Below are 23,925 nucleotides of genomic sequence, written 5' to 3'. Positions count from 1 at the left end.
TATGTCTCGAGTATTGGAGCTTATATGTGCTTGCAGACAATCTAAAACGATCGATTGCAATGGTCATTCGTGTGGAATAAGCACAAATGGGCAGTCCTTCTTCTGGGTGAAAGTGGAAGGTTGCATTGCTACTTTTATTGAAAATATGTGCTGGGCATACTGGACATGCCCTTGTGGGCTTTGTTTGAACCAGAAGCCAGGTACGGGTCACTGCTGACCTTCTCATTTATTTGCATTTGACGTGTTTCGTACTGCGCAGAAAAAGGTACCAGAGTTGGCCCTGTTCCACAGTCTCCAGGAGTGTCACAAGAATATCGGCAGCCAGACACTGCTTGGGTAAGGATTGTCATTGTTGTTACTGTTCATTTTCTGAGGAGAGCTAAGGAAAGCACCCGGTCTTGCACTTGCAAGACCTGGCTGGCAGCTCGGTGGTGGTTGGTGATTGTTCAATTGTTAAGCGTTTTCCTTGTAGCTTTTCTTCTTTTTGTGCCATAAAGGAAAGCCTATACGCTGTTGTTACCAGCGTTTTATTCCTAAGTTCTCAAACATAATGTTGCTTTTATTCTTTAAAAGTTATTCATCAGAGCCTTGGAAGTCCTGAACAACCCTTGCATTTTTTTTTCACAAGAACTGCTGAAACCATGATTGCTATTAAGCAGTGACTTCACTTGAGCTACATGGGGTGATTGCTCTGCTACAGTTAAGAATTTGTCACCTTTGCATCTATTTGAGGGCACTAAACTAGAGGTGTATTTTTAAACTAATTTCTCATCACACTCGTGGTGAAGGAATGTTCTTGAAGTACAGTCGGCTATTAAAATAGCAAGATATTGTAATCGAATATAATATGAATATTTAAGAAAAAATTACTTTTGAATATCGAATACTAAATAGTTACCCATTTCGAAACAATGTAAAGTATAATGGATATGTGAAGTCCTCTTGGTAAAAGAAAAGAAGATGGCTTATTTACATTATTTGACACACGTAATGCCGTTCACGACTGTACTTCTGGTCAGCTGAGAAACAGCTGAAAGTCAGTTGTATCTAGCGAACCACAAAAATGTTCGTAATGAAAGACTGGAACACATCATCAACTGCTGCAAGAGTAAAGTGCATTGCTACAGCACTGCGCATTGTTTCAAAGATATCGAGAAAACAAACTTGTAGACTGACTAAAGATGAGGCATCATTTGTTAATTACTTTTCATGACTGGAAGTTAGTGAGCAAGTCAGCAACCCTATGCATTCGCTCAGTGACTGGTGCCTCCCTGCAGCAGCTTCGGCTCTTCTGCAGCAGAGACTTTCAGCAGCACTTGCAGCTGGCTTTTCCTCCCTTTTGACTCGAATAAGCGTTGTTATCCCTCACATCTAAAGCGAAATTAGTTTATGAGAACTTTATAAGGTGGGTTCTCGAATATAAGTTGAATAGCAAAGACTGCTCAATTCGTATTCGAACTTTCAACCATTCACACCCTGGGCTACTTCACTTGTGAAGTAACACAGCCTTCAACTTGGCAGAGTTGAGAAAGATACCCGAGTTGAGTTGCCTCTGTGATTACGAGGATAAATTGTAGCTTTTTTCCCCTCGTGTGCATTAGGTCAGCATATGGAGTTTCCCTTCTCAATCTTTATTGTTCCATGCCGACCCCGCAGACAAGTGCTGTCCGACTGTGCCGGCCTCCAGCAACGGCTGGGCCAGGAGCTGCTCAACTATGAGCGCGAGACCGACCGGCAGGTGCTGCAGCCCACCAACCAGCTTCTCGAGGTGGGTGCGCTTGCCCCACCGGGTCTTTGCTAATCTCGGTGTCATGCGTAAAGGTCGAACGGACACACGAGGTGACTGAGACTCCGCAAGTGCGAGACTTTTGCTGCAAGGTTGACGCATGCAGAGAGACACCACGTGGACTGTGGTATCTCTCTGTTGAGGCAAACATGTGCTTGCAATACAGTTAAACGTCGGTGTAATGAAATAGGTAAAAATCAACAATTTGCTTCATTATATCGAAATTTCTTTGTATTGAAATTCGACCTTTTATGCAAATAAGTACAGTCCCCGGTTGATTTTTGTTGCACAGAGAGGAGCTGTAGAATCTTGCGAATTATCGGACGGTCGAAAAAAGAAAGCAAATTTGAATGAGACCATTCATTTTGATGAATATGGGAGTCGGTGACGAATGAGACGGTTTCATGCCACGTTGGCGATATCTGCACATCGGCAGTACGAATTAAGCGAAGCCAGCCACTCTTTCACGTGGACTCCGCCCCCGTGGCTAATAGCGTTGCCCGCACTTAGACGACGCTATCATGAAAAGTGCCGGCAGCGGGGAGCGAATGCTTTGTCTGCCTCTCGCTCCAACGGGCCGCCGAAACTTACAGATTACGCAACCTCCAATACTAAATGCACGGTAAGACAGCTATCTTACATGATGCCATACTGTCTCCGCACGCCCACTGTAAATGTGTGCAGTAAATGTGTGCATGTTTAACTTTTGAGAGTTCCCGGGAGGTAGTCCGATCTAGTTAAGTATGCGCACAGCTTATTTTGATAGCCAATTGTTTGCCTAATTTGTGTCTGCTTTGGGCGCTGCCATTGCAGACGGACCTGCCCAACATCTCCAAGCTGCGGAGGCAGTTGTCCAAGCTGACACTGGACATGGATGCTGCAAAAAACAGGTACGTACGCCATCCGTGTGAAACCTGGTTGCATATCATCACTGATTTTATCCCGCTGTTTCAAGGTACAAGCTGTGTGTGCTAAAGGTAACATTAACTGTGGAGCTCCTCTTCTTGCCTATTTGGCCTTTCGCAGAGGAACGCCAGTTGAGACTTCATTTTTAAGACTCAATGCATTCGACAGATTGCCAATATTCATGCAAGGTATCTTATACCTCTGTCACACGAGCATGCAAGAAGTCTTTTACGTAAGTGGTTTTTTACCAAGTTGAAAAATTTTTAATGAGGAGGTGTTGTGCAGCCGACACACGGCACCGACGATCTCTTTTTAGTGTTTCCGTTTGGAAATGCTACCGCATGTGTGGCATTAGAATTCGAAACAAAATTGGCCAAAATAAACGGATACACCTCGTAATGTAAAGTGAAAACTTATTGTATTACGTGTTTTTCAAATAAATTTAACTACGGCAGAATAAGAAGCGTTGACGTAAAGATTTATTGTAGGAGTTTTTTGAGCATTTGCAGAAATAGCGAAGTGCACGTTCTTGTGGCAACATTTGGCTTCTTCAGCGGAAGGAAATGAGCATTACTGGGTGTACTACACCTTCTGCGAGACGTCAAATTATTTTTTGTGGTGAGGCTAGGGGACAGAAAAACACGCATTTGAGTCTTTTCTGTAATATATGATAATTGCTGGCGCCTGCTGGTTTTGAGGCTGCTCCTTTTTGGCTGTAAGAGAGATTGACGAACTCCGCTTCCAGAAAAGGCCGCTTCTGAGAAAGAGATCGCTCCCTGTTGTGTGTCTGCGGGCGAAACTCTTTTTCGGGAGAAGTCTTTTTGCTCAAAACTGTGCTCATAAAGTGCTCGTGTGACAGGAGTATTAAAGCATTAAGCATTCAGGATGGGCTGGCTTTGTCTCCTTCAGTCACAATGTGTGCATATGTGCATGCCATGGTTTGGCACTAAAACAAAATCTGCGAGGGAACTAATGATGTTTAAAATGCAACACTTACATCTTGAAACACTTCTTGTAGAACTTCTGCTGCAAGTTTGAAAACTATGTGTAAAGTGTAATATGGGCAAAACAAGTTGGAAAGCAGGCTTCTCAACTGCTTCGGGTGCAGGCACGGCGTCGGACAACGATTTCACTTCTTTCATGGAGTCGTGGATCTGCAGCCTGCCATCATTGTCGCAAACCATGACTCGCTGTCATGAATTGGGCCAATTAGGGATCTGTGTTCATTGTGCAAGTAGAAATAGTAGCTTCTGGGTCGAGATGCACTCCTGAGAAAATTGCCATAAAGTAGCGAACACTTTTTGTGCAATTCCTTTCTTTCTTAAACTGTGTGCAGGTACCAGACGGCACTGAAGCACGTCCAGCAGTCCGGCAACCTGGCGACTACCGGGGGCGGTGCAGCGGGAAGCGCCGGTGGTGCAGGAAATGCGGTTGCGGGCAGCGCAAACGTGTCAACTAAGACTGAAGGCCTGCGCGAAGAAGCTGAGGATGCTACCAGCAAGGTACCAGCCCTTGCTAATGAGCATCACCGTATGATGAAACAGGAAGAAGAGGGCATTTAATTACAAGAGCACTCACTTCCTTGTGTTTCATCAATGCAGTGCTCTAGTTCCCTAGCGATCAAATACTAACTAGCTGAACTACCCATTCTACTGTATTTCATGTCCATTGTTAAACAAAAGCCTCTCCCAGCAATTTCCAATTGCTACAATGTCCAAGCAATCTCAGATGCACTGGCAGCATCCCCTTTTCTTTTTTAAAGCGAGGCTTTCTTTTCAAACACCCCTATGACTCTCTTGCCTACTGTGGCTGCCACCTGCTGTTGCTGCTGCTCATGCATTCTTGCCAAATAGCTTGCACTCGGCTGCGGAACAGCGGTGCCATCTAGGAGCAAGGGCTCGCACTACTTCACAAGCAATGGTGGAATGTAGAGGGGGGAAGCCACCCTGCGCAAGTGCATTGTTGACTGCCGGTAGAGAGGGCAAGGGAACCACGACGTGACACGGAGAGCCGTGATGAGACAGGAGAGAGGGCACCGGAGGAGATGGCATCATGTTGCGCATACAATGCGCCGCCTGGCAACCACGCAGAGGGTCGCGTCTACACCTCAAAGGGGAGGTCAGGTACTCCAAACGGTTCCTACTCCTGTGCGTACTATACTTCCTCCAGCTGCTGCAGCGCAGCGTACGTAACCAGATGTGTATTGCTCACCTGCATTGCAAACATTTACACATGATAAAACCAAGCCCAATTACTGCCTTCAAGGTGTGCTCGTACTTCATCACCGAAACACCAAGGTGATTTCCATAAGCATATGTGATTAACCATTATGTTACAAATATGTGTTTCATTTACAACATATTCATTTCCTCTATAAGATACCTGAATAAAGCATTTGGTTTCACTTTGCACTCACATTGAATACACACAAACTCGTGTTTCAGCACTCCTTATGCGTTTACTGAAAGCTTTGCTTTATATAGATTCCAACAGGGCTTGTTGAATCTACTGTACTTTTTGTTGGCCATTGGCCATTTCGCGGGGAATATTCTGAATAAGTGGAATTGTGCTTGGTCAGTCTTGAGAAGAGTGACCATCTGGAAACTCAATCTGCCTTGGAATTCTTCAGGTGAGCACCTTGAGGGATACGGTTGTGTTCACAACTGAAGATGTGCCCTTCTTGCTCACCCTCTGCATTCACTTAGCGTATTAGTTTTTCTTCTTGATATTACATGTGTTAAATGCATTTGGGTTGTATATAAACTCCCACGCAGCAGTTGCAGCAATATGTCATAGGGTGTGAATCTTAGCACAACCTAAGGTATAATAGCGTAGCGAGGAACACGAACATGAGACGACGCAGATGCGCACAGCGCTAAGTTTCAGTGATGCTTCATTCTGGAAAACGAGTCGTACTTATTTAATCCACCAAACACATTACATGCATGTGTAAAGACCTGCGAAAACACACAACAAAGGAATGTCTTTTTAAGCCCCCTTGTGTCTGCATTTCTACTTGTACTGCTACTATACCGTACAACGTGGCATCAACAGGCTTCTTGATTGGAATATGCTTGATTCGACGAAACAAGTATAGGTGGATGAGGGTAATATTGAATGTAAGGGCATGGGGTCAGAAAATTTAGGGTTGGGCGAGGCAGACGTGACAGAGGTGCAGCTGGTAAAGGGATTTGGGAGAAGGGCCTGCATCGTCTTACTGATGCGACAGGTTTGCGACCAGTGACAATGTCCTCACCATTCTTAACGTGCCAGACTGAATGTCAAAAATGATCTGCCCCCGTTGCCTTCGCGATGTGTCCAGGTGGAGCAGTGTCGGGACGCCCTGGCCGCAGAGATGTTCGGCCTGATCGGGAGGGAGCCCGAGTTTGCGCACCTTCTGGTCCAGTGGTACCAGCTACAGGCCGACCACCACCGACGGGCCCTGGCGCACATTGACGCCGCCCTGCCCGGCCTCTGGGGTCTCATCGGTGAGGCTTCAAAGCAGCCGGCTTTTTCTCTGTCCCACCTAGCATCACTTTTAGGCGCTGTAGCTCTGGTGGTGGCGAATTTCACTTCTGCTAATTAAACTTCGTCGGCACATGCGAAATTGCGTGCAATTATCTGGATATTGAAGATTTGGCATGATACAGACTTGCTTGGAATCGGCTATGTTTTAGTATGTCTTTGTTGGGTTGATGTCGAACAGGGGGCTGTACAAAAAGTTTTGCATTTAAGCTTTATGATTATTCGGAGGCCAGTGTGCTACTGTTTGAAGTGAAATCAGAGGGGTGCAGTTACAGGACAAAATGTGGTGACAGTTACAGTTTTATGCATAGTATCTGGAAATAGTGCACGAAACATTGCGCGGGTTTTGTTAGCATGCTAGAAAGTAGTTACCTCACTTAAGGCCTTAGATTTCAATGATAGTTGGTGAATTATAAAGGAATTGGGGGCATGTGGAGAAAAATGAGACAGTTGGAGCGCGGATGGTGTAATGGTAGGAAATAAACAACACAATGAACATTACTATTGCGGGCAGTAAAATATTTCAAGATTTGATGATAATGTCAGTCTGTACCATGGATATTAATGGCTGTTAAAGAAGGCACAAAAGCTTGGAAACACCAGCCAACAGGTTGCTTTATAGAGGATGCTCATAAAGTCTATCCATCAATTCTTGCACGACTCGGGCATTCATAAAAGTATGGTTGGCATCGTTTGTCTGTGACAAATTCAGTTCTGTCAAGCGCAGCAGCTACACAGTGCTTGTAACTTGAAAGCGTCTCTGTGCTCATTTGAGCACGGTCAGCCTCTCTGGCATGACTGTCAACACTTACTAACAACAGGTTGTCTGCCTTATATTCAATGTCGTTGGCAGGTTGGTTGAACAGGCCATTACTACCACTTTCCTTGTCTTCCGTGGGAGGTGGCCTGTTGACAAAAAAATGTTGGAACTTCCTGCAAAGAGTGATTTTTTACTAAGCCACTGTGCACTCTGCATCCCCAAAATGTTGCACCTGCTGGTGAAATTAATCCACAGATAGAAGAATTTGTTCAAGTGACAGCAAGTTGTTGAATGGCAAAGGAGTAACACATTTGCGAAGCTTTTTTTGCTTTTCTCTGTGAATTGGTTTGCATGTATTTGCACAAACTATTTTTTTATTGTTTACCTGGAGGTAAAATTCTATGTACTAGCCATCTCGGGGTTCGGGATACTAGGAACAGTCTAGCACTCTTTTCGTGTGCGAATTCGTGACATGTGTCACCGCGTGTTGCAGTATCACTGCGGGGGTAGGTAGTTGCATGTTCCGATCGCTTTCCCGGCATCCCTCCGCTCGTTGTAATTGTCGGAGCCAGCTGGACTGCTGCACGAATGCCAGATGTGTGGGCATTGCTGCAGGCAACTCCCCCCAGAAGCCGGTGTTTGGCTTTCCCCTGGAGGAGCACCTGCGGGTGAACGGGCGCCGCATCGCCCTGGTGGTGGAGAAGTGCGCCGACTGCCTGCTCGCCTCCGGCATGGACGAGGAGGTGAGCGCGCTTCATGGTCGGACGGGCCGCCGAGGGGGATGTCGCGAAGGCCATCACTCTGTCAGGCCTGGCCTCTGTCGTAATCTGCGCAGGCACGAAAAAGTGAATTGGCAGTCTGCATTGTAGTGTGAAGTTTAGTGGAAGTCAAATTGAATGGATTCGGCCAACATTTTTATGTTAATTGGCAAAAAGTGCTGTTCAAGCTCGTTAACTGTGAAGAAGGGACAAGGAAATAAGCACGTTCAGAAGAAACGAAATTACTGATATTGCTGCCTGAGTAAATTGCAGTACTAGTCACATAAATGCAGGAAAGTGGCAATTGGACACCGAACACGTGGCTGATATTCCAGTTGAATCGAGTTTGGCAGGCCACATAATGCATAGCGCAGGTCTATTAGATGGTCTATTAGAGGTACAGAAAGGGTGCCAAGGAAAGGGAAATGCAGTAAAGAATGACACTGGAATCCAGCAGTTACAGGGAGTGACGAGGATAGAAAATTTACAGGCGGGGGAGGAAGTCAGCTGATGCAAGACAGGTGTGTGTTGGGAGAGGACTTGGGCTTTCATGTGAAGTAAAAAATGGGCGAATGATAATTTATGAAACAGGTTCCAGGTGCAGGATGTGGCATCAGGCTCAGAGGCAAGGCGTTGTGGGGCGTAACAATGGCGTAGCATAACATTACAGCACAACGAACTTTTGTTGATCGACTCTGTTGCATTTTCTTGCAGGGGCTGTTCCGCATTACGGGTAGTGCTTCGAAGATTAAAAAGCTCAAGGTGAGGATGCCTTTGCTTATACGTATTTATAGACCGACATACGCGGATATTTTTGTGATTGGTTGCTTTCATTCTTTGTACGTGCTTAAGGGGGGACACAGGTTGTGGCGACCAAAAATCGCGAAAAAAACTCGATTCTTTTTCTTGCATTTTTGGAATGTACAGCTATTATTGCATCTATATTGTTAATTTCATACCGATAACATCAGTATTTTAGCCGCAGTGACGCCTTATGCGACATGTACTAGCTGAATTTCAGGCGGAATTTGCGCTGAAACGGCATATTTTCCGAAACGCGCGCCTGCTCTTCCACGTGTGCTAGCGCGGACATCTTGGTCTCATTTGAAAGAGGCGACTTTTCCCTTCAAATTCCCGCCAGAACGGACCCCATTCAGCCATTGGCCACTTATAAAATGCGCGGCAAAGAAAGGTACTAGAACGCCTTCCTATTCGTCACTCGGTGCACGTGACTTGAGCTTGCCTCCCGATTGGCGGAGCTGCATGGCCATCGTCTGCTCCGCGCTTGGAGCCGCGCACTGAGGTGCGCCATCTTGCCCCAGTGTCAACGCGATATCTGAAACGGAACGCAAATTTCGAACGCGGCACAAGTTTGGTGCGCAAAAAGTGGGATGGACACTCATCGAAAACTTCAAAAAACGCTGCTCAACACTGCAAAACGCTCAGAACGCCACAACCTCAGCGACCGATGCCGAAATCGTCGATGCAGCAACGGCAGGCCTAACGACGGGATCGGCTGCTGCGGATACTGTGACAAGTCCGCCTGCCGTTGACCCTTCGACCCAGCGCTCGCGTACGGCAAGATACGATCTATCGGCAACCCTCCAAGCGGGAGGAGGAGGAGGAAGCGAAAGCCAAAGCAAAGCTATCGGAGTTGTCTTCCGCTCCAGTGATGGAGAGGAAACGCGAGTGTGGGTGACAGTACCGACGATGCACTTCGCCCGCCTGATGGGACTACGTTTACGATTGTGGATTTGAGTGCCGTGAACACTTTATTAACATTTGCGAACTGCAACATCTGCAGTGGTGCCTTATAAATCGTCCGAGACGAGCGGGAATACGGACTCGCTGTGAAGCTGCGTTTTATGTGCGCAAATTGTGGAGAGATTGCGTCGGTGTGGAGCTCGCCGCGCGTTCACAGTGCTGAACGAATCAAACCCTTTGCTGTGAACGTTTTGGCTACGCGTGCCATGCAGGCAACGGAGAACCGACAGACCGCGCTCAATGACGTTTGTCTCGTTGATGGGCATCAGCCGTCGGGCTCTTCACACGAAAACGTGCCAGAGCTACGTGAAGACGAAGCTGACGCCAGCGGCCGATCGCACGGCGCGTAATCTGATGAGCGACTGCGCGCGGTCGGTTCGCGAACTTTACGCCGAACTGAACGTGGGTCATACTGGGAACATCGTTGTGTGCAAAGGCAAGGTCCTCAAAGGACATAATGAAAGAACTATGTCTAAATCCGAGCGAGCAAAGTCGCACCCTCATGGCCGAGAAGGATATGCGTCAAATGACAGCATCAGCCAAGAAATGCAAAGCATCAGAAAATTTGTGCCAGTCCCTCAAAAAGCGGCACACCGGGGCTGGGAGTCAGCAGGACTACATGCCTGGTGCCTACTGAGCTGTTACAGCTGTAAATTTGTAAATAAAGTAGGGTTTTGCACGTTTTCTCACTTTTCTCAAAACATGTTTTTGGGTCACTTCACTAGACTGTCGAAGTGATATCTCATGATCTAGAACAGCTAGAGCACTAATTCTTTCTTTAGCAGAACGCCTAATCTACATATTACAAAGTTCTGAGAGCAGAACTTCAAATTTGTGCGTATGTATATTTCCATTTTATGAATTTTCTTTTGGTGTGGTAGCCTTAGGTCAAGGAAAGAATTTTGATCACCTGCAGAATGGCTAATTAAAATTTCATACGAAAACTTTTTGCAGCATTGCAGTTATTGCACATTATAGTATCTAGCTATGCAATAATATTCACTTTCTGTTGAGCAGTTTTTTTTCCATTGTCTCCGGGAACAATAGAGTGGCAGCACCGTCAATCTCCTGAACTAATGAACCTACAAGAAAGATTGTTGCATATTTGAAATCAGCACGAAAAACTAAGTAAGCTTGTATATTTTCATCAGATTTGGCCATAAGATGCAGGTAATAATCTCCACAACCCATGTCCCCCCTTAATGCAGGCATGAAGGGAACATTGCTTGTAACTTTGCACACTGGAGCCTGGTGACAAAGACCCATTCATGTAGACAGAGTTGTTTATACCCATTTAGAATAAAGAACTCTTGTGACGTTTTTTTTCCCTGTACCTAAGAAAACTTGCTGAATATTGTTACAGAGCTGAGAACTTGTGAAATTTTCCTCTTTTTGTTTTTACCTACCTTCTTCTGTATATGGATGTAGACTGTCATATACCACTGTCATATGTACTTAAATGTTCCTTAGAGGTCTCAAATGAGGCATTGGGTAAGGGAGTCGTCACACTAAGAAAAGCAAATGGAAATGTAGCAGTAATTATTTATACAACATAATATGCAAACATTAGAGCATTACACATATGTGCGCATGCACACGCACACAAACACCACCACATGTTGCTAAGGGAATATAATTTCCATAAGGATGTCGTACCGTGGGGCCCTGAATTAATTTTGGCCACCCAGCATTGTTTGTCATGCACCATTCGGGCACGTAGTTGTGTTGTCTCCACGTAACTATTGTCACGACACTGTGCACAGCATTGAAGAAGGGGAAACACGAGCTCAGTGCTGAACACGAATGACTGGGGCAACTTGCCTGATCTGCCCTTGCCTTGTAAACATGGGTCGGGCATACTCGTTCACGAGTGCATCGACTTGTTACTTGCTCCACACTTATTTTGCAGGCACGTTGTGAAGCGTTACTAATGAGTGATGGAAGGTGCGAGTGAGTATGAACGGGTGTCAAGTTGTTGTTTGATGCGAGTAGGAATGAAAACCGGTGACGGTGAGTTTGAGTGGGCGTGAGCAGAAACGTGAACGTGAGTGTCGGTGAATGCTATTGGGCACAAGTACGAGCTTGACTGGGTGCCGGTAATTGTGACCAAGGAGGTGACCGAGGGTGCGAGTGAGTGTGAGCAGGAATGCAAGAGAGTACCGACAAGTTTCGGTGCACGTGAGTGTGAGTGAGTGCACAGCCTGCAAGAATATTGGTGAGCGAACATGAGTGAGTAGCCATCAAATCTGCCAGTCTACACTTGTAAATAACGCGTGAATGTGTTTCTTTGTTTGCGTATTCCTTGTACTACAGTATGAACTTACTAAAACCCACCTGGGTGCATTGTTAAATGTGATGCCTCGGTTGATGCAGGTGCTGAATTTATGTGCACTTTTCTTTATTTCAGAGCGCGTTCAACGCGGGTTTTGCTGACATGAGCGAGTTTGAGAGGGACCCCCACACAGTGGCGAGTGAGTTGCAGGATTTTCGTACGTGATCTGTGCATGCATGCGTGTGCTTGTGAGTGCTTTCTGGAGAGCCCCACCGGCTTTTCTCCACTGCTTGTGATCAAGGGGGACAACATACATTTTCTCTTTTAGAGATTAGCAGCAGTATTGCATGAAACTGTCAGACGGCTGGCGCGCAGACTAGTTTCGAGAGCTTCTTTTCGTGGCTGTACTAAATTTATCAAACGGCTTAGCAGCGGCCTGTGCAGCCTTTAGAGATCTTGTCATTGTGTTGGCAATTATAGGTGCCTGTATTCATTGTCGAGATAACTGCGACATCATAACAAACTCGTAATTGACATGAAAATGCCTTTGTTATATATCTGTTATAGCATATACTTGTTACTCGCCAATACACGCAAGAAGCATTACACATGAAAGACATTTTAAACTAACTTTGTTACGTCTGTAATTCATTATATCCATGTTCGTTATAGCAAGGTTAGACTGTATAAAAATGCTTTTTTATTGCTGTTGCACGCAAGGAGGCATTCCAGCTTGTCATATTTAATCCATTCTAGTACACCCTCAAGTGTAATGTGCTCCGAAATGTTATGGCTCGTAAATAAAAAGGAATGGCCATAACTCTGACTCCCAACCTTGAGCATCAAAGTCAATTCTCTGTGTACGTCTTTTCACCTCTGGGCAATGCTATTTTCGCATCATCTTCTACACAACCTCTTTTCTCCCAGGTGTGCTGAAACTGTACCTGCGAGAGCTTCCCGAACCTTTGATGACCTTTGCCCTGTACGAAGAATGGATGAAGGCTGCAAGGTGCGCAGCTCCACCTGGAGTAAAAACAATATTAGAAAACTGTGCGTTACAAGCAAATGCCACGAAAGGCTGGAAAACAAGGGATGTACAAAAATGTACTGAGCATTAAGGTACAGTCTACTTCCATTAATTCGACCCTGGCGGAACCGGTGAAATTGATTGAATTTTCCGGCAGATGGAATTAAACCAAATGCAGAAAAAACGGCGAAGCATGCCGCTGATTCATTTGGCAGTGCTTGCCCTTGTTGCACAATGGCGGTCGGTTTTCTAAAGTCAGCTTTGTCTCAGAGTGTGGTGAAGTCACCTTTACTGCAATACATTATTGTTATGTGGCAAAGGACACGTTATAATCGGATAAGTACCGTGATTGGACATTGTGAGCTACGGTTATTGCTTGAAGATCATCCTAGGGCAAGGCCGACAATAGGGATTTATGACAAGAGATTGAAGTCTGTTCATTCTTCCCTAAGCACCACCGGGACAGATGCTGCCAGGCACTAAAGGGGTTGCTATTGGGGTCACCACAGGGCTTGGGTGCATTCAAGCTTACTGGTCAAGTTCGAATTATTCAGCGAAGGCCAATTTTGAGGATCGGAACAACAAAAAGTTTGGACCCATAGGAATGCATAAGTGCCGACCAGGACCTTCAGTCAGGAATGAATTAGCCGTAGAACCAAATTAACTGGAGTCGAATTAACGGAAGTGTACTGTATCAGAATGCACAAGTACACGCTGTGTAAGAGCCATGTTGCTATGCAGTGATCTAAAGCATGTGGACTGATCTCTGTCATGTTTGTATTTCTTTCTTTGTTTTGTTTTCTATGAAAAAAAGTGAATCAATGGCTCTGCAGTGGTGCCCAAGGATGAGTTTAGTGTGAATGGGGGTTTGAAAAAAAGAAAGCTAAATGTGTATTAATGTGTACATTGCTTGTCCTAACGAAGTAGTGCTAGTATATCTTGTTGTTTTCGTTGTGCACAAACTATGGCTCCCACTGTTCTCTTGGTTAGTACTGCCACCATTGGGTACTTTTCATAAACTTCACGAATACTATGACACTGGAAGTTAAAAGGAAAATACAGAAATCCTAAGATTGGGGCAGTGTTAGCACAGTTGTTTGAAATTTGCAATATATAGCTAACCACAAAAGTTGTTTAAGTGCACAATTGAACAAGTAAATATTTTTTTTTGTTTGCTATCTTGCCACACGGGCCTCGGCTGTAAAAAACGATTTTTTTCCTGGATCCCATGCTCCAGAAAGTTCTGCAGTTCAGGGCAACGTTGATGTAATGCATGTAAAAACTAGGGCCATTGTGCACATCACACTTGCGTGATTCCAACGACTTCCCTAGCATAGAATCCATAGCACGGATTCCCTAGCACGGATCTAAAATCGAGGAATGTCCTACACATGCTGATTGAAGGACCTTGTATTTCTGCAGCGTTCCCGATGCCAGTGCTAGGCTGCAGGCTTTGTGGCAAGTGGTCAACAACCTTCCCCAGGCCAACCACGACAACCTCAGGTGTGTTGCCTCTCTTTTTGGTCATTCTGTACTTTCTAATTTCAATTCCTTTAGCTTGTCAATATTGTAAAGGCAACCAAGTTGTGGCAAGCGGATATTTGAATGTCTTCAAGAGTAAATTGAATGTCTTGCTGTTCAATCTCCAGTCAATCCATTCCTCAAGATGAATAGGTGCTATTCAAAATTTCAACCACACTTGAAATACGTCCTTGATTACAGAACTGAACGGGAAGAAAGGGGGTTAACCAGGGGGCCCGATATTTATTAAGCACATCATACGATGCCAACAAACAATTACACCGGGGACAATACAGCGGAAATTAGTCGTATTTACTGAACGAATTAAATGATAAATTAATGGGAATGAAAGTGCACGAAAAAACAACTTGCCGCACGTGGGGAACGATCCCATTATGCGTGATGCTCTCCCAATTGAGCTATCGTGGTACGATTTTCCTATCTACTTCCTTGGGTATTTAAGTCTTTTACTAGTAGGATTAACCCTGGGAGTGTTAGCCAGCGCCACCACTCACAAACCTTGGCAGCGGATGTGGAGCATCCTTTCTCCCACAGGTGTCACGAGTATGTGATCTTCTTGGGTGAAGGCAACTGGCAAGTTGTTTCTTCATGCACTTTCATTACCATTAATTTATAATTTCTTTAAATCATTCAGTAAATACAAGTAATTCACCCCGTGTTGTCCTTGGTGTCATTGTTTGTTGGCATCTTATGCTGTGCTTGATTACTGGTGCATCCTGGTCAACAGTAAAATTGATGAGAATTTTAAACAGCTTACAAAAAGGGCTGGCAGTCTTTCGAGCATAACTGTAAGCTCTGTGCTTTGTGTTAAAGAATAATACAGTTGAATGTCATTAATTTGTTCCCGCTTAATTCGAACATTCGGTTTACTCGAACTGACACTGGGGTCCTGCCAAAGTGATGTGTATTCCAATAGGCGAAAACACCCGGTAATTCCAACGCCCAAGCATTTGCGATGGTTAATTCGAACATGCTGCGCTCCGGCAATGCTCTCAGCAGTGTGCCATATCACGCGGCGGTGCCTCCGACCAGCAGATCCGCTGGCAGTTGTAGCCACACCGCGACAACGCTAGGCCTAGCTAGGCCTAGCGTTGGCCTAGGCACTAGGCCTATCTACTTCGATGTTCTTTACCAAGGTTCTTGCTGTACGGTGCTGTGTTTTTCATTGAAACGATTCACCGCTGTTAGCAATGGCACCGACTCCATCTTTGTAACCCTCACCAATGGCTTCGGAGCACAGAAAGCATGGCGCATTGCAAATGCTGGTTCCCAAATGCCAGCTTCGCCTCAATACAGTAGTGTTACTCGGTGAAGCACACCAAAAGTTAGCAGGGGCAATTGTCACGGGACGTGGTATGTTGGTATGTTTCCTTTGGCTATACATGCGTGCACCCGCCGTCTTCTACCAAAGTGCTAGCTCCTATATGCCTAATAAGTGTACTGGCAGGCCTTTATAGCTACTTTGGACGTGCCTGTGGTGATTGGAGCCCTTGGGGGCAGTAAAAGGCACGCATTCATATTTTCTGACGTTTTTGCGGCCCCTAGGGAGGCCAGAAATCGGATGTTGACTGTAATTTGTAAATATGTGTGAATAAATCTTCTGGAACTTCCCACTCATGAATTGGCTCAGTGCTCACGTGTCACTGCAGGTAAGTCCTACATGCAATTAGCTTCCTTTAATTTGAACTGATTCTCGGGCCCCTTCGAGTTCGAATTACCGAAATTCGGCTGTATTTGGCTCGAGTGTTCGTCCTGGCATTGTCTGACAACCAAGCAGACTCGCAAAAAAAAAAATTTACGAAAAGTTTTCTTTAAAGCCTGCTTCCTTGCCTGTCAGGTATGTGGTGAAGTTCCTGGCTCGCCTGGTGGGCCACCGAGAGCAGAACAAGATGAGCTCGCAGAACATCGCCATCGTCATAGCCCCCAACCTGGTCTGGCCCAAGGAAGAGAACCAGTCCCAGCACATGGGGTGCGTAATGTTCCTCTCCTCTCCCCTCCGACTCAACTTTCTGCTTGGGCTGTCAGCTTTCATTTTACCCACCACAGTAACTCAGTGGCTGTGGCATTGCGCTGCTCAGTTTGAGGTCGCGGATTTAATCTTGGCCGCAGCAGGCATATTTTTTAGAAAGGGAAAAGTACGAAAACGCTCATTGGAGAACTGCAGGCGGTCAAAATTAATCCAGAGTCTCCCCACACTACAGTGTGCCTCATAATCAGATTGGGGATTTGTAACATGAGAACCCCAGATTAATTTAATTTTTGTTTTTCATTTGCTCATATCCGAGGGCGTTGCAGTTGTTTCCAATGCCCTATTGTTCTTTGGTGGAACAAGAGTACAATGAATCTGGTTAACAAAACACACCTGCAGGATAGTTAGTGGTCCAGAAGCAGTGCTACGATTTGAATGTGTTGTTTTGCCTATTAAACTTGGCGGCCTAAAAAAATTCAGCTAGTTGGTTATTCCTGACTTGAAATCTGCGGCGAATAAGCAGACGAGAATTGTGAAGGGTTAAACGGACGCAAGCGGTTCTCTCCATTACCCTTCTTCATCCTCACCTGCCAAATCTTTCAAGTCAAAGCCACAGTCTGCCTGTGGGAGATGAGCTAATTGTGACAGCACTGTCTCCACCCCTTTCTGGGTCAATGACTCCTGTAGGAATCGAGGTTTTGCGGGGAATATACGACACCAAGAAAAAACAAATAACATAGCTAACCTCATAAATGTGACTGTCCGCAATGTTAATTTCATAATTTGGCGACTTTGCGCCGCAGATAATTACGGCTCTCCCTGTTATTTCGCGAATGACGAAGCGCTGTTCCAAACTGAGGTTAGGCCTCTGTATCTTTTGAGTGTGCGGTCTGATGCACATCACCTACTTTGGGTGATACTCAAAGGGTCTTCAAATAAACTGTACCTGTATTTCGTACCTTTGTTATTGGGAATTGAGGACTCCGATGAACCACATGCTGCTTACGGCACCTCGAGTTCTTGGCTGTTCACGAGAAAAAAATAAACTCCAGTGTGAACTTTTTTCTTTATTCTTCCCTACCTTTTGTCACTCAGATGCTTCAGAGGTTTGAGGTGTTCTGAAAACTATGTGTACGACCATTCTTTATTTCTGCGCTCAACGGCATGCACTGATTTTGCAGTCGGGAATCGTGTACGTGGTATTGTGCTGAGCAGCAGGACGCCATAGCCATTGTGGCTGGTAGAATATGTTTATGGCTCGCTGTTTCGTAAAGGAGAGGCTCAGAAGTGAGTCCACAGCCGTTCATCAAACATGTTTTCTCTTTCTGATAGAAGTGGTTTGTAATTCGTCGTTGATTGCATTTCTCCTTCCTATTTTCTAGTGTCAACATGGGCATAGCCAACATGCACAGCTCCATTGTGGACACCCTGGTCAACTATGCGGACTGGTTTTTCCCAGGAGGTTTGTAGAGCTCTTCCTCCATACATAGTTATCTACTGCCAGGTCTATCTCGTTACAAGCTTGGTCTGCACTGTGTATTCACATTAATTTGCAGTATTTATAAACGGCAAGGGCGCTTTGCTGCAATACTGCAAAAAATGCAGTCAACAAGTTGTTCAATTGGTAAACACTGTGTGCGGCTTGTATGTTTTCATTTTCATACAGTGTGTCCTTGCAGCATTCAAAATTGCTTTTTATGAAGTGAGAAACTTGTTTAAAGGGACCTTGAAACGATTTTGACAATCTTGTACAAATGTACCAAGTCATTAGGGTAGGCCCTTCTGAACATTAAGTGATGCTTTTAAGCACTTCGCGTAGAGCGCATAATTTATTATAAGACTTTAAAGATGTGCGTCGCTGCCAATCACAGTGGTGCCGCTCCCGTGATTTCATTCGCCCCATTACAATCTACTTAGATAGCACAATTGGCGTCAGTTGGGCAAGCTATCCGATTGGTGGCTATGTGAGTTGCATCATCAATGATCATTCCAACTTCATGGTGAACAAACATTATTCGTAATAGTTGGAATGTTCGTAATTTGTTTTTATAAAGAAAGTAGCAGAAAGAATACACAATGACAGTTTATCACAACACTCAAGCACTTCTGGCGCACAGGAGGTGTCGTCTGCTTGGTTTACGACGTGCTTCGTGTTGACGCAAGCTGCACAGTCAGTGCTTGTCGGGTTTTTTTTCTCACGGGGACCACGAATCACCCTTGCTGCATTGTGGGCTTCAAATTTATCGATTGGCGAAATGTCAAGCTGTGACATGGTGCCCTCAGCGAGGCAGCCCATCTGTTAAAACGCCTAGATCACCTGCGTGAACTGGAATACTGTACAAGCTCGGCAGTGCTACAGAATGCTCGCAATGCATGCTGCTTAGGTCGTTCTCGCTGGGGATCGACGGCCAAGCATTTAGCGGAAAGGCAGCTCGAGGAGAGGCTACGTACGCTGGCTCCTAGACACTAAAAGTAGGCGTCACGACATTGCATTGTGCGGCAGAGCCAGTGATGGCGGAGCTTAGCCCCGATCGCTCGGCAAACAAGTTGAGGAGGAAAAGCATGGCTAGGGAGGAGGGCGACTTGTAATCGTCTGTAGCTCTCTTAATATGAGACACTTCACTTGTGGCGCGAATATTTTACTCTGGCTGTGCGTCTACAAAATTTGTCCGAACCATTTAAAGTACCCTTTAACACACGTGTTTAGCATTCGTTTCAAGTTTCGAGAATTGGCACTATATTTTGGTTACCCAGCTGCATGAGAAAGTCGGCTTAGCAATTTTGGATGCAGAACTTTAGATGGGCAAAATATCTCGCCCAGTGATGTAGCATTGAGAAAAAAAATTTGTTTTCAAACAAACTTTAACAAATGGGGCTAGTTGGACCATTAGGGTGACAGAATGGGTACCAAGACAAGGGAAGCGCAGTAGAGGACAGCAGAAGACTAGGTGGTGTGACGAAATTAGGAAATTCGCGGGTGCTAGTTGGAATCGGTCGGCACAGGACAGGGGTAATTGGAGATCGCAGGGATCGCCGCGTCGAAAGACTTTGTAGACCAGAAAGCGTGCAAAGTGTAGGATTGGTGGGAATGACACTTTGACATTTGCACACCAGCTCCTCGCATCGTTAAGGGCTTCCATGGTGTCTACTCATGTGGCGACGGTTGTTTATCGATAAACAAGGATCACATTGCATTTTAATGGAACAGAATACAAAGTTTTGATAATGTTTACACCACAACAACAACCCAACCACATGAAAGAATGTTAATGTTATGAGCATAACTCAGATCTCATAGCACTGTGTTTTGTGCACGAACGTTGAGGTAAATAAACTTGGCCTCCATTTTTGCCTCTTAGTAGCCAGTGTCTTCAGACCAAATACGTGTAAATATTGTAGTCCTGAAAGTGTTTTATCAGGTAATCTAGACTGAATCAGTGTTGTGCAGTGTCCCATTGAGAGAGCGTAAATGTGTGTTTCTCTTTGCTTTCGTTGCACGTGCAGAAGAAGACTTCTCCCCCTCCCCCACGAGGACCACTGCACCGACCGAGGGCCACCAGCTGACCCACCAGGCCACCACCAATGGTGATGTCGATGGTCACTTGGCAGGGTAGGGTGAGAGGGTCTTTGTTGCTCTCGTTCATGCTTGCTTCTCTCCAGCCTCTAACTCTGCACTTGTCCTCTGGCTGCCTGCTGCAGAATGTTGTCCTGCCATGGCACTCGCAAATGCACCGCGCACTCGCTTTTGGCACTCTTTCATTACAGGCACACCGTACAAAAAAAAAGTGGGCAGTCTCGCCCGATGGGAGAAGCATTGGAAGCGATAGAAAGGTTTAGCATTGATCTGAAGCTCTTTGGACAGTGTTCGGACAAGACCGAACTTCTTTATTTTTAGAATATTCAGATGAAACTTTCAGGATACGTTCACACCACCAAACTATGAGGAACTGCAAAGTTTCATGAAGATATGTTTATTAGTTCCAGAGTTATTGAGGTCTAACTAGGTGATTCATGTATATGCCTGAGGAAGAGCCTGGAGAAATGCCAGGACATCGTAGGAAGCTGAAATTCACTGTGATGATTCCTTGATAGATATCCCAAGGGGCTAAAGAGCCCTTTTCTTTAATTTCCCCTCCAAAAAATTTTAAGACAACTTTGAATTTGATGTAGCCAGTAATGACCACATTCATCAAAAATTAATTGCTTATTATAAATTAACTGCACCAGCTTTCAAAAAAAGGAGCCTTTTACCCCCTGGCAAAGTCATTCAGGAACAGAATAGAAAGAACGGCATACAAATCTGAAGAGTGGTTCTTGAGATATCGCCTTCCCCAGCACCACTACTAGCAAAAAAATCCATTTAGAGAAAACAGGCCTTAAAGTTGAACACGTGTTTTTTTTATTAGAAAGCTCCTGCGGAGCTTCTAATTAGCTCTTGCGGCTCCAGACACACTCAGTGTGTCGGATACGCGGGGCCGACATGTTCGTACGCCAGGCAACTTCTGCTATGCAGCAGAAACTGCACCATAGCAGCTACTAGGCACCTCGCAACACGGGCATGATGATGAGTGCTGCCGTTGGCGTTCCATGCGTCGCACCTCAATGATGCACTTGATGAGACAGAAGAAAGACCATCAGCCTTTGTAGCTTCAGGAATGCTGTATGCATACAGTGGAATCTTGTTGATACGACCTTGACGGGAAGAGGGAAATTAAACGTATCTTCCGTAAATCGTATTATTGAAAGCAAGCTCCAAAAAAAGGCATGATAGTAGGTGTACTCAGGTGGCAAACTCAATAGCAAAGATTTGTGCGGTGCTGAGTGATACTGCTCCGCGCAACACATTGTGCGGAGCAACATCATTCGATGCCACGCAAACAGTAGTCAACGCACTTTTATTCAGCAACGCTGAAATAGCTCACTAGTTTGTGCTAAACGTTCTTCTTTTCAGAATCCGTATAAAAGTTCTGGAAGTAAAAAACAAAGCCACCGTTTCCTCACTTAAGGGGAGACACGGGTTGTGGCGACCAAAAATCGCGAGAAAGCTCGATTTTTTAAATTGCATTTTTGGAATGTACAGCTACTATTGCATCTACATTGTTAATTTCATACCGATAACATCAGTATTTTAGCCGCAGTGATGCCTTATGCGACATGTACTAGCTGAATTTCAGGTGGGATTGCGCTGAAACGGCACATTTTCCAAAACGCGCGCCTGCTCTTCCACGTGCGCTAGCGCAGACATCTTGGTCTCATTTGAAAGAGGCGACTCTTCCTTTCAAATTCCCGCCAGAACGCGCCCCCTTCAGCCATTGGCCACTTAGAAGATGCGCAGCAAAAAAAGATACTAGAACGCCCTCCTATTCGTCACTCGTTGCACGTGACTTGAGCTTGCCTCCCGATTGGCGAAACTGCATGGCCATCGTCTGCTCCGCGCTTGGAGCCGCGCATTGAGGTGCACCATTTTGCCCCAGTGTCAACGCGATGTCTGAAACGGAGCGCAAATTTCGAACGCGGCACAAGTTTGGTGCGAAAAAAGTGCGACGGACACTCGTAGAAAACTTCAAAAAACGCTGCTCAATACTGCAAAATGCCCAGGACGCCACAACCACAGCGTCCGATGCCAAAAACGTCAATGCAGCAACGGCAGGCCTAGTGACTGCATCGGCTGCTGCAGATACTTGACTAGTCCATCTGCCGCGGGCCCACCGACCAGCGCTTGTGTACGGCAAGATACGATCTACCAGCAACCCTCCAAGCTGGAGGAGGAGGAAGCGAAAGCCAAAGCAAAGCCATCAGAGTTGTCTTCCGCTCCAGCGACGGAAAGGAACCGCGAGTTCGTGGGTGACAGTACCGACGATGCACTTCGCCCGCCTGATGGGGCTATGTTTACAATTGTGGATTTGAGTGCCGTGAACAGTTTATTAACGTTTGCAAACTGCAATATCTGCAATGGTGCCTTAAAAATCGTCCGAGGCGAGCGGAAATACGAACTCGCTGTGAAGTTGCGTTTTATGTGTGCCAACTGTGGAGAGATTGCGTCAGTGTGGAGCTCGCCGCACGTTCACAGTGCTGAACAAATTAAACCCTTTGCTGTGAACGTTTTGGCTACGCGTTGCCATGCAGGCAACGGGGAACCGACAGACCACGTTCAACGACGTTTTCTCGTTGATGGGCATCAGCCGTCGAGCTCTTGAGCTCTTCACACGAAAATGTGGCAGAGTTACGTGAAGACGAAGTTGACGCCAGCGGCCGATCACGCGGCGCGTAAACTGACAAGCGACTGCGCGCGGTCAGTTCGCGAACTTTACGCCGAACTGAACGTAGGTCAAACTGGGAACATCGCGGTGTCGTATGACGGGTCATGAATGACCTGTGGTCATATGTACCACATTGGCGTTGGCACCGTGATTGAGTTGTTCAGCGGACTTGTGCTCGAATTTGTTGTATTGAGCAATTTCTGTACTTGGTGCGAGTCGGGGCCTAAAGAGAGTGACCCTTCCTATGGAGCCTGGAAGAATGGCCACAAGTGTCAGAAGAACACTAATCAGAAATCTGGGAAGATGGAGGTGGAAGCTGCCCTCATCCTTTTCAGGCGATCATTGGAGCGGCACAATCTGCGGTATACAACAGTGCTTTGTGACAGGGACAGCCGCAGTTATCTTGCTTTACAATATGATGGAAGTGTATGGGTATATCCCAATCGAAAAAGAGGACTGCGTGAATCATGTGCAAAAGCGCATGGGGATGGCTTTGTGCAACTTGGTGGCAAAACACAGAGGCCCTGGACATGAGTCTTCGTGGAAAGGGCCGCTTGGCAGTAGACTTGATCTCCAAGTTAACCTCATACTATGGATGGGCTCTGAAGACCCACAAAGGAGATGTAGATGCCACTCAAAATGCAGCGATGGCCACATATCATCACATTACATCAAACGATGATGTGGCTAATCACGCTCTTTGTCCATCAGGCCCAAACTCCTGGTGCAAGCAAAATGCTGCAGCGGCCAAGGGTGAGCCGGTTCCAAAACATCCTCGAAAGCTTTCTCCTCATGTGTGTCAGGCTTTACGTCCCATATATGAACGTCTTTCAGACAAGAAACTGCTGCAATGTTTCCAGCGTGGTACAACGCAAAATAACAGCGAAAGCCTGCATTCGATGATCTGGGCATTGGCGCCAAAAGACCAGCACGCCTCTTTATTCATGGTGTGGAGGCTGCTGTGGCAGAGGCAGTATTAAAGTTCAATGCAGGCAATGCAAGAGCCTCAAAGGACATAATGAAAGAACTACGTCTAAATCCAAGTGAGCAAAGTCGTACCCGCATGGCCGAGAAAGATAGGCGTCGAATGGCAGCATCAGCCAAGAAGCGCAAAGCATCAGAGAATTTGCGCCAGTTCCTCAAAAAGCGGCACACAGGGGCTGGGAGTCGGCAGGACTACATGCCTGGTGCCTACTGAGCTGTTCCAACTGTAAATTTGTAAATAAAAAGGGTTTTGCACGTTTTCTCACTTTTCTCAAAACATGTTTTTGGATCACTTCACTAGACTGTCGAAGTGATATCTCACGATCTAGAACAGCTAGAGCATGAATTCTTTCTTTAGCAGAAAGCCTAATC

At 45.8% G+C, this 23,925-nt stretch overlaps 1 protein-coding gene across 1 annotated transcript in view; it reads left to right on the top strand.

Annotated features, from left to right (window-relative positions):
• Nucleotides 1–23,925, top strand: part of LOC126538867 (uncharacterized) — a 144,464-nt gene that overhangs the window by 110,309 nt on the left and 10,230 nt on the right. Inside the window, exons 3-15 of the mRNA XM_050185591.3 lie at nt 260–336; nt 1,657–1,768; nt 2,600–2,676; nt 4,029–4,194; nt 6,015–6,180; nt 7,593–7,720; nt 8,450–8,497; nt 11,907–11,970; nt 12,699–12,780; nt 14,221–14,301; nt 16,178–16,309; nt 17,692–17,771; nt 19,814–19,919. Coding sequence (XP_050041548.1) covers nt 260–336; nt 1,657–1,768; nt 2,600–2,676; nt 4,029–4,194; nt 6,015–6,180; nt 7,593–7,720; nt 8,450–8,497; nt 11,907–11,970; nt 12,699–12,780; nt 14,221–14,301; nt 16,178–16,309; nt 17,692–17,771; nt 19,814–19,919 — 1,319 coding nt within the window. The remainder of the gene's footprint in view (nt 1–259; nt 337–1,656; nt 1,769–2,599; nt 2,677–4,028; nt 4,195–6,014; nt 6,181–7,592; nt 7,721–8,449; nt 8,498–11,906; nt 11,971–12,698; nt 12,781–14,220; nt 14,302–16,177; nt 16,310–17,691; nt 17,772–19,813; nt 19,920–23,925) is intronic.

Source organism: Dermacentor andersoni, chromosome 8, assembly GCF_023375885.2.
Source record: "Dermacentor andersoni chromosome 8, qqDerAnde1_hic_scaffold, whole genome shotgun sequence".
Classification (NCBI taxonomy): Eukaryota; Metazoa; Arthropoda; class Arachnida; order Ixodida; family Ixodidae; genus Dermacentor; species Dermacentor andersoni.
This window is presented reverse-complemented; position numbering and strand designations above follow the sequence as displayed.